This window comes from Elephantulus edwardii, unplaced genomic scaffold (genome assembly GCF_000299155.1).
Source record: "Elephantulus edwardii isolate Elephantulus edwardi_28Jun2011 unplaced genomic scaffold, EleEdw1.0 scaffold00012, whole genome shotgun sequence".
In the NCBI taxonomy this organism is placed as follows: domain Eukaryota; kingdom Metazoa; phylum Chordata; class Mammalia; order Macroscelidea; family Macroscelididae; genus Elephantulus; species Elephantulus edwardii.
Genome location: NW_006399762.1, coordinates 23,501,366 through 23,510,825, shown reverse-complemented (window position 1 = coordinate 23,510,825; position 9,460 = coordinate 23,501,366). Strand labels below are relative to the sequence as shown.

Genomic DNA, 9,460 nt, shown 5'->3' with positions numbered 1-9,460 from the left:
ATGCATCTGTTTATAAATCTGTGCGTTGCACTCAGCTTTATAGTGGAATTGAGAGGTTCGTGTCCCTCCCAGTGCACTTGCAGATCTCACGGCCCAGACGACGGCACAGGATCAAGGTATGTGCCAGCTTCCTCATGCATGTTCTGTTTATTCCTAGACAAAGAGCCTAAACATCGTGCCTTATCTTAAAAGCAAATTGAGTAGTAGAAATTAGAGGAGAGAAGATGACATTTACCTACAGCTTGATTTATTAATGTTAGTGCGAGTACATTCTAATTGCTCCAGTTCTTGGTTGTTTCATTTTGATCAGTATAGCTCTTAACATCCCTCAAATTATCTGAGAACACTTTCAAACATATTTATGTTATAAAAATGGCCATGCACTCATACGTATTAAAGCATTCCTTTCAAGAGCTCACAGTATTTCAATGAGTGTGTGGCCAGCTCTGGCCTTGAAGCCAGACACCATCAGGGGGCTGGCCCAACTTTTGGAAGCTGTGAAACAAGGCCTCCACTATTTCTTGAAGGTATTCCATTTCATCTTGAGGAATACTCATGCCAGCTGGATAGATTTTTAGGAAGTAGAGAGGAAAATCAGGAGAATGAAGTTAGGAGTCATGATGAAATGTTTTCACTTTAAACTATCAGAATTTATGAAAAAAAGGTGTTTAAAATAGATCACCCACCATTGTCTATTGCAAGGTGGAATCACAGAAAACCTCTGGGTTGTTTAACATCAACATGTTGTTATGTGAAATCGAGTCTGACATCAAGTGACGCTATGTCCAACAGCTCTGACGCCTGTCCTACCCCTACTACTCACTGACTCCAATAGCTTTTTACTTATAATGTATACCAAGAGTCCTTCTAAACATAAGCTATATGTGAAATGGAGCTGATATTAGCTGAATACGGTAGACCTTAATGGCTTGTTTTTGTGGGATTTTTTTTTAGAAAGTATGTAATAACAAAATCAGATTATTTTGTGACTTGGTTGAAGTCTCTTGATTTCAATGAAATTGTTAAAAGCGGCACTTGTTTAATGACTCAAAAATTTTAAATGCACAAACACATTTTTAGTACTATATCTAATAATTGTGTGAACTTTTCTTAACCCATTTTAACATCTTTTAAAAATACTCACCAAATAGTTACAGACTGAGAAGAATATTAACAAATTGAAAACCTACTTGCCAAATATGTGCAATAGTTAGTGACTCAGACCAGGTTACATTTGAGAAAATAATTACAGAAATGTTTCTTTCTTCATAAGGTCCCCATTATTTGATGTCTTTTTAAAAATTATAAAGTATTATGCTTAGCAGGAACTTGAAATGATCTAAGTCTTTCCCTTTCATTTTAGGTATGAAGAGACTAAACCATACAGTGGTTAAGTGACTTTTCCACAGTTAAGTGTTGCATTGGTACAATGACTGGGTTGATAAAAAAGTTAGGTCTTTTAACTTCCAATCCAGGTTTTGTCCTCATTATACCACACTGGATTGCTGACTTAAGTAGAAATTGCTATCAATGGCATTTGTCATGCTGGATATAGATAAAAAGCAAGATGTGTCTCTAGAGAATTTCAACTATTCCACAAGATCTTCTAAAGCTGCAAAAAGGGATGCTGCTACTGATAACTGTGCTTTATGCTTCTGCCTCCCCTTATGCTACAAGTTGGTTGTTAAAATTCCATCCTTTAAGGTGATATTTTTCTATGTATCTAATATAATTATTAATAATGTAGATGGTGCCTTGTAAAATTTGTGGAGCTGAGTATATAAAAAGGAAGACATCTCTCTTTCAGCTTAAAATAAATCTAAATTCTCTTATTACTTGAACTTTCACCTACATTTGGGGACAGGCATGTTTTTCTAGGCTTTTCCACACATACCAATAAACAAGACTAAAACGTGACTTGCTGAAGGTCACTTAAGTTAGTGATTGGTAGGCAGAAACTATAATTTCTGGTTTATTCCTAAGTGGGGAACAATATGCAACTAATTGGCCTTAACTTTAAAGTGTTAATGCTTCCCCCCCCTTTTAATATGAAGTGGTACTCTTAAAAAGGATTAATTTGTAACTTTTACACAGGCTGCTTTTAAAATGGGTCCTTTGGAACTTGAGGGTGTGCTTGAAAGAGTTTGCTTGGTCAGGGGTTTGAAGGCCACCACTGTGTCCCACTAATTGTGTGACCTTGGGAAGTTATCTAACATTGTGAGTCTCAGTTATTTTATCTGTAAAAATGGTGTTGGTGACACAAAGCACTAATTGAATGCTTATTTTGTTTGAAGAAGATGTGAAATTTTGCCATTTACTCTTCATGACAGTTCCATATGGGAAAATGAGGTGGAGAAGTGGATTTCCATGGTCTTAGAGGTCGTGTAGATCTTAGAGCTGAACTTTGATCAGCCTGGTTGTAAAGCTGCAGCTTGTAATTATTTTCCAACACCCACCTTTATAGAGTTGGATGGTGTTTAAATAAGGAAATGTGTGAGAGGAGTGTTAGGCAGGCCTGTTACATACAGACAGCATCACAAATGTTGAGTTAAATTACATGAAATTGCTGATATTTGACCACTTTTGACCTACAAAAATGACCACTTCATATGCATAGTAATATAGCTGTTAGGATGCTTAAAGACTAATATAACATCTACGATAAATTAGTAATGAACAAGAATGGAAAATTGCCATCCATCTCAAATAAGATTTATTTTTGAAATAGGTCTCAGAAAGCAGGTTTCTTTCCGTTGCTCTTGTTGTTACTTAGGCTGGTGCTCTGCAATGACCTGGATATGAATGAGGTCCCTACGAACCTTCCTGTAGACACCGTGAAACTTCACATAGAGAAGACTATTCTTCACAGAATCCCTGCTGAGGCCTTCTACTACCTGGTGGAGCTCCAGTGCCTCTGGGTGACTTGCAATTCCGTGATCAGCATTGAGTCCAGCAGCTTTTACAACCTCAAGAAGCTGCATGAGCTGCGCTTGCATGGGAATTCCCTGGCTGCTTTCCCTTGGGCATCTCTCCAAGAGATGCCCCGTCTGAGGACTCTGGATTTACACAATAACAGAATAACCAGTGTGCCAACTGAGGCCACCAGATACCTGAAAAACCTCACTTACCTGGATTTATCAAGCAACAGACTAACCACACTGCCACCAGATTTCATGGAGAGCTGGTCCCATTTCTCAGCTGAAATAGCTTCTAGAAGCCTGGACTTTGCACATAGAAGAATCGTTCTTGGTAAGCTCACAAATGTATTGACTTTCCATGTCCAGATAATATGCAGTGTACACCTTAAATTGTCTGGTATTTTGAAATCTATTGAAATGAAACTCTTACCCTACTTGCAATTAATACATATTGTTGTGTACCACCGAGTCTGAGCTGACTCATAGCTGACTCTCTAGTGAGTTTTCTAAGGCAGTTAATCACATAGGAGGAGATTGCCCATCCTTCTCCTGTGGAGCAACTGGTGGCCTCAAGCTGCGTGTCTTCAGGTTTGCAGCCCAGCTTCTTGCCACTAGGCCACCAGAGCCCCCTTAATACACACACACACACACACACACACACACACACACACACACACATGTTTAGGTAAACATTTACACAACTGTTTAGGTTCCCTTTCAGCAGTTTGTACACAAGTTGTTCAGTGACATTTGGTTATATTTCTTCACAGTGCATGAGCATTCTAGTTCTGTTTTGTTGTTCCATTTCCGTTGATTGAGTTTTCCTGCCTGCCCATGTTCTCATCTTTGTTTTAAAATAATTGCTATTTGGTTTCATATGTTGAAACATGTAAGAAACACAGTACTTTTGGGTGATATTCATTATTTTGTGGGTGAATTTATTAATTAGGTGGAAAGTGATGTCAGGAGTCAATTTTGGTTCCTTGTTTAAAGAATATCTCAAATGAGGAGACTTGGAACATCCTCTAATCACAACCAGTCCAGTGAGTCTTCTTCTTTTCTTTTCTTTTTTAAAATTTGAGTTTCAGTTGCATATTTTTCTCCCAGTCTATCAAAAGATAATCTGTTGCTGATTAGAATGCTCAGTAGTGGTAGCCCAGGACTGTCTAGCTCTTGTCTCTGGCTAGAGACACTCGAATCCACATAGACTACTTGCCTTGTAGACTAGTTTTTTCTTTGAATCTTTGATTTCTTCCTTCTCTTTTGCTTTGGGTAAGCAGAGACAAATAGGTATATCTTAGTTGGCTGCTCCCTTTATTTGCTGTTTTTGTGGAACAACATCTTTTTAGTTCACCTCTGGTGATATACTGCATAGCATGTTGCACTGGTAACCTAAAGGTTGGTGGTTTGAGTCCATCAACTGCTTCATGGGGTAAAAAATAGTCCTGTGTTAGCCTAATGTTGCCTATTTTAGCCCCTCTAATCTCCCAACTTCTCAGAGTCAGCCACAGTTTTGATCCACGCAGTCAAATGCCTTTGCATAATCAATGAAACACAGATAGACATTCTTCTGGTATTCTCTGCTTTCAGCTAAGATCCATCTAACATCAGCTACAATATCCCTAGTACCACGACCCTTTCTAAACCCAGCCTGGACTTCTGGCAGTTTCTCTGCTGATGTACTGTTCCAGTAGTTTTTGGATAATCTTCAGTAGAATCTTGCTTGCATGTGAAATCAATGATATTGTTCTGTAGTTTCCACACTCAGTTGGGTCGCCCTTCTTTGGGATGGGAATAAATATAGACCTCTTCCAGTCAGTTGGCCAAGTGGTTGTTCTCCAGATTTCTTGGCACAACTTGGTGAGCACATCCACGGCAACATCTGTTAGCTGAAATATGTCAATTGGTATACCATCTATTCCTGGGGCCTTATTTTTTGCTATTTCCTTCAGAGCAGCTTGAACTTCTGCTTTCATCAACATAGGCTCTGGCTCAAATGCTATTTCATGAAATTCTTCTGTATCTGCCAATTCGTTTCAATACAATGACTCAGTATATTCCTTCCATCTTCTTTTGATACCTCCTGGACCATTTAACATTCTGCCTAAAGCATCCTTAATTGTAGCAACTCGAGGTTTGAATTTGCTCTTCAGTTCCTTGAGCTTAAGAAATGCTGACTCGACGGCACATAACAACAACAACAACAACAACAACAACAACAACAATCTCCCAACTACCTTAACGGTAAGTCTTGGAAAACATCAATAGCTGTGAGACTAGGATAAGAGAAAGCATACTTCCCATACTGGGTAGCAAGATTTGAGGGAGACTGTAGGAAGACTCTGGTGAGAGCAAGAACCTGGTAGTGGTGATGGAGAGATTGCTGCATTGCTGTGGAGAAACTGTGGCAAAGTATAACCAGAGGAGGATTGAGATAAAGGCTACAGTTAAAGGTTTTGCTGTATTTGTCAGATAATTAAGGAGAAGCTGACTTATATAATTGCTCTGAGGCAACCTTGATGAAGGACTGAGGAAACCAGAAGCTTCTTGAATTTGTGTTGCTGAACTAAAACCAGATCCTGGACTAATTGAGGAATTGTGCCTCGGGACTGCTGGGCTAAAACCTAGATTTACATTGGGTGATATTCTTTGCCTTCCCAACTCTCCAACTTATTTTGCTAATAAATCTCATTTTTAGAACCACAACTGTGAGTAAAGTCTATAAGACAATAATGAACAAACAAACCTTTTGCTCTTGGTATGGCTGGGCTAATGGCTCTTTATCTGCTTTCTGCTCTGGAGCAGTGAGGGGTTATTCTATTCTTACTTCCTCTGCTATTTTCAGAGAGACACTCATAGCCTTGTGCTCATATATCCTGTTTTCTGCTCTCTTGTTAAGTAGTCTCCTCTCCTTAAGATTTACAGTCTTGAAAACCAAATGGAGGGTCATTATAAGTTGGATTGACTCCATGGCAATGGGATTTTTTGGTTAAATTAAGGATCCTTGGTGGCACAGTGTAGTAAATGTTAGGCTGACAACTAAAAGGTTGGTGGTTTTAATCCACCTGCCCCTAGGAGAAAGGCTGCTTCTGTAAAGATGTATGTCTTTGGAAACCCAGTGAGATGCACTATTCTGTCGTAAGGGTCACTGTGAGCCACAATTGACATAACAACAGTTTATTTAAATTGAATGATCACTCTATCCTCTGGAAGCTCTGGTAGCCTAGTGGCAATAAACTGTGCTGCAGACCCTAAAACATGCAGTTCAAGGTCACCACCTACTCCATGGGAGAAGGATGGTCACCCTCCTCCAGTGTGATTAACTGCCTCAGCTGGGGGTTGGTTCCGACTCTGTGGTACACAACAACAACAGTAGCCCTGTGTGAAGTGTAATGATGTATGTGAGTGTGTGTATGTGCAGGGAGTGGTAGGAGTTGACCTCATAAACTTAGTAACATTGGTCTTAAAAAGCCTTGAACTTGCGTGACAAAATCCACCAACTTGACCTGACAATTGTGAATATACCAGAGCTCCTTGTTTGTTTTTCAGTTCTTCATTAGAAATTTCCGGAGTAGGGGAAGGAGTGTAATTAGCAAGAACAGCCTTCAGATTTTCTTAATGTAAAAATAAAATAAAAATGGTAAAGACATCAGTAATTTTGGTGACACTAGTGGGTTTTCTAACAGATCCTTAGTTTAACTGTACCTAGTTTTGTCAAGAAATTCTAGTGGCCTAGTGGTAAGAAGCTGCACTGCAATCCCAAAGGCACCCAGTTCAAGTCCACCACTGCTCTTTGGGAGAAGGATGGGCAATCTCCGCCCATGTGATTAACTGATTAACTCTCCCTCTACGGGTTAGTTCAGCTCTACAGTTCACTACAATAATTTTGTTTCTTTTGATCCTGTCTTTGTTTAGGTTCATCAGCATTTGTTTTGGATCCTTAAAATGTAAATCTCTTAAGACCAACTAGTTCCTATCTTCTTCCCTTGTATCTTCCCCACAGTGCTTTCTGGGGTGCTTTGTATGGGGTCGTTGTTATAGGCTGTCAATTTGCTTGCAATTCAGATTGACCTTATGTACAACAGCTCTGAACCCTGCTCTATCTTGAGCCAATTTCACTGCCTCTGACACACCTACCTTTATCACCCCCGTCACTGAGTCAATTAATCTCATCCAGGGTCTTCCTCTTTTTTGTTGTCTCTTCACCATCCCAAACATGACGTCCCTCTACAAGAACTGGTCCCTCTGTGCGACATGCCCAAAGTATGTCAGATGGAACTTCAGAGTTCTTGTGTCCAATGAACAGCCTGGTTTCACCCTCTCTAGGATGAACTTGTTTGTTCTCCTAGGAGTGCATGGTATATTCAATACTCTTCTCCAGCACCCACAACTCAAAGGCATCAATTCTTCTATCATTTTTAGTCATCATTCACCTTTCTGATACATGACAAGTAATTGCAAAGACCATGGCCTGAATCAGGTGCACTTTAGTCTTTCTTAGATATTGTTACTCTTCAGTACCCTGAAGAGGTCCCTGACAACAGATTTTCCCAATGCAACTCATCTTTTCATTTCCTGCTTGCTGGTACCAAGAGTGTTGATTGTGGAGCCAAGGAAACTGAAGCAGTTAATAGTCTCAATTTCTTCACCATCTATTATCATGCTGCCAATCAGCTTGGTGGTGAGAAGTTTTTCTTGATACTGAGCTTTAGTTGATATTGAAGGGTGCAGTCCATGACCTTCTGTAGCAAATGTCTCAGATCCTCCTCAGTTTTAGCAAGCAAGGTTGTGTCATCTGCATAAGGCAGGTTGTTGATGAGTCTTCCGCCAATCCTGATGCCACATTCCTCCTCATAGAGTCCAGCCTCCTGGATTATTTGTTCCACATATAGATTGAAAAGGTATAGAGATAGGATATATCTCTGGTGTACATCTTTCCTGATTTTGAAACATTCAGTGTTTCCTTGCTCTGTTCCGATGACTGCCTCCAAGTGTATGTTTTACAAAAGCACAATCAAGTGTTCTGGGATTTCCATTCTTCTCAGAGTCATCCATTATTTATTGTGATCCACAGAGTCAAATGCATTTGCATAGTCAATTAAACACAGTTATTACTCTGGTACTCCCTGCTTTCAGCTAAGATCCATCTAACATTGACTATAATATCCCTAGTGCCATGACCTTTTCCAAACCCAGCCTGAGTAAGATGCCCTATAATTCCTGATGGCAATCAGTGAACCCAAGGGGACCCTCAGGCAGTGGAATCTTTCATACTTTTGTATGAGACACATGCCTGAAGCTTTAATCAGTCAATTTGATTTGCAAGAATTTTTATAGTTTTCCCTCAAGTAAGGCTTAAATTATGACCATCATAAAATATGCATGAATGATTGAAAGAAAAACCAATGCAATTTGTAAACTTTCACTCAAATGAAAGAAGAAGATCCAAAGAGAAGGAGGAAAAAACAGGCTAGATTTTCTTATGGAGTTATTTTACATTTTACCCTCTGCTTATTTAGTTCTTCAAATATTTTAAATTAAAAATGAAAAGAAATAATGATTGACTGAAAAAAATGAGAGAAAAAAATTAACAGATTTTTTAAATTACTTATTATATATAATACGATATAATGTAGTGTTTATTTAAGGAACTATAGAGTGTGTAGGCTGCCAGATGTTGAGCTGCTGACTAGAGACTGTGCATCTATGGTGCTTGAATCCATCAGTGGCTTCTTAGGAAGTCTCTTCCCCTTAAGATTTACAACCTCAGAAACCTTACGGAGTTTTTCTGTGGACTAGACTCAGCTTTGAAGCAGTGAGTTTGGGAGTTTGAGTAGTATCTATATGTACATTATCTCAGTTATCACTTTGGACCTTATGAATAAAATTAATAACTAAAAATAGTCTAAAGCTGTAAATTGAGATTATGTTACCCTAAGTATTGTTCTGCTTCTTGGCAAACACATCTTGGTTTTACTAGAATTATGTAATTGAGAGATATGTTGTTGTTGTTGTTAGATAGTATTGAGTTGACTAGGACTCATAGCGACCCTATGAACAACAGATCTGATCCTTGCCGTGTCCTGTACCATCCTTATGCTCTCTGACACTAAAATTCATTGTTGCTGTCATTGTATTAATTCATCTTCCTGGGAGTTTTCTTCTTTCTTTGACTCTCTAACTTTCCCAGTCTGATGTCTTTTTGCAAGGACTGATCCCTCCTAACAATATGCCCAAAATGTATGAGATGGAGTTTCACCAGCCTTGCTTCAAGGGAATGCGCAGGTTGCTCTTCCTCTGAAACAGACTTGTTTATTCTTTTGTTAGTCCAGGGGGTATTCAGTACTGTTCTTCAACAACACAATTCAAAGGCATCAGCTGTTCTTCTGTTATGCTTACTCACTGTCCAGCTTTCAAATGTTGTTAGGTGCCATCAAGCTGAGTTTACCTCATAGGGACCCTAGGGACCCTGTGAACAACAAACCTGAATCTTGTGTCATTTGCATAATTTCTGACACACTTGAGCAAATTGCTGTAGTTAC

General features: G+C 39.2%; 1 protein-coding gene across 1 annotated transcript in view; it reads left to right on the top strand.

Moving 5' to 3' along the window:
- The window catches only part of LRIT3 (leucine-rich repeat, immunoglobulin-like and transmembrane domains 3), a 55,185-nt gene continuing 45,725 nt past the window's right edge, over positions 1-9,460 (top strand). Inside the window, exons 1-2 of the mRNA XM_006881148.1 lie at positions 1-116; positions 2,774-3,249. Coding sequence (XP_006881210.1) covers positions 1-116; positions 2,774-3,249 — 592 coding nt within the window. The remainder of the gene's footprint in view (positions 117-2,773; positions 3,250-9,460) is intronic.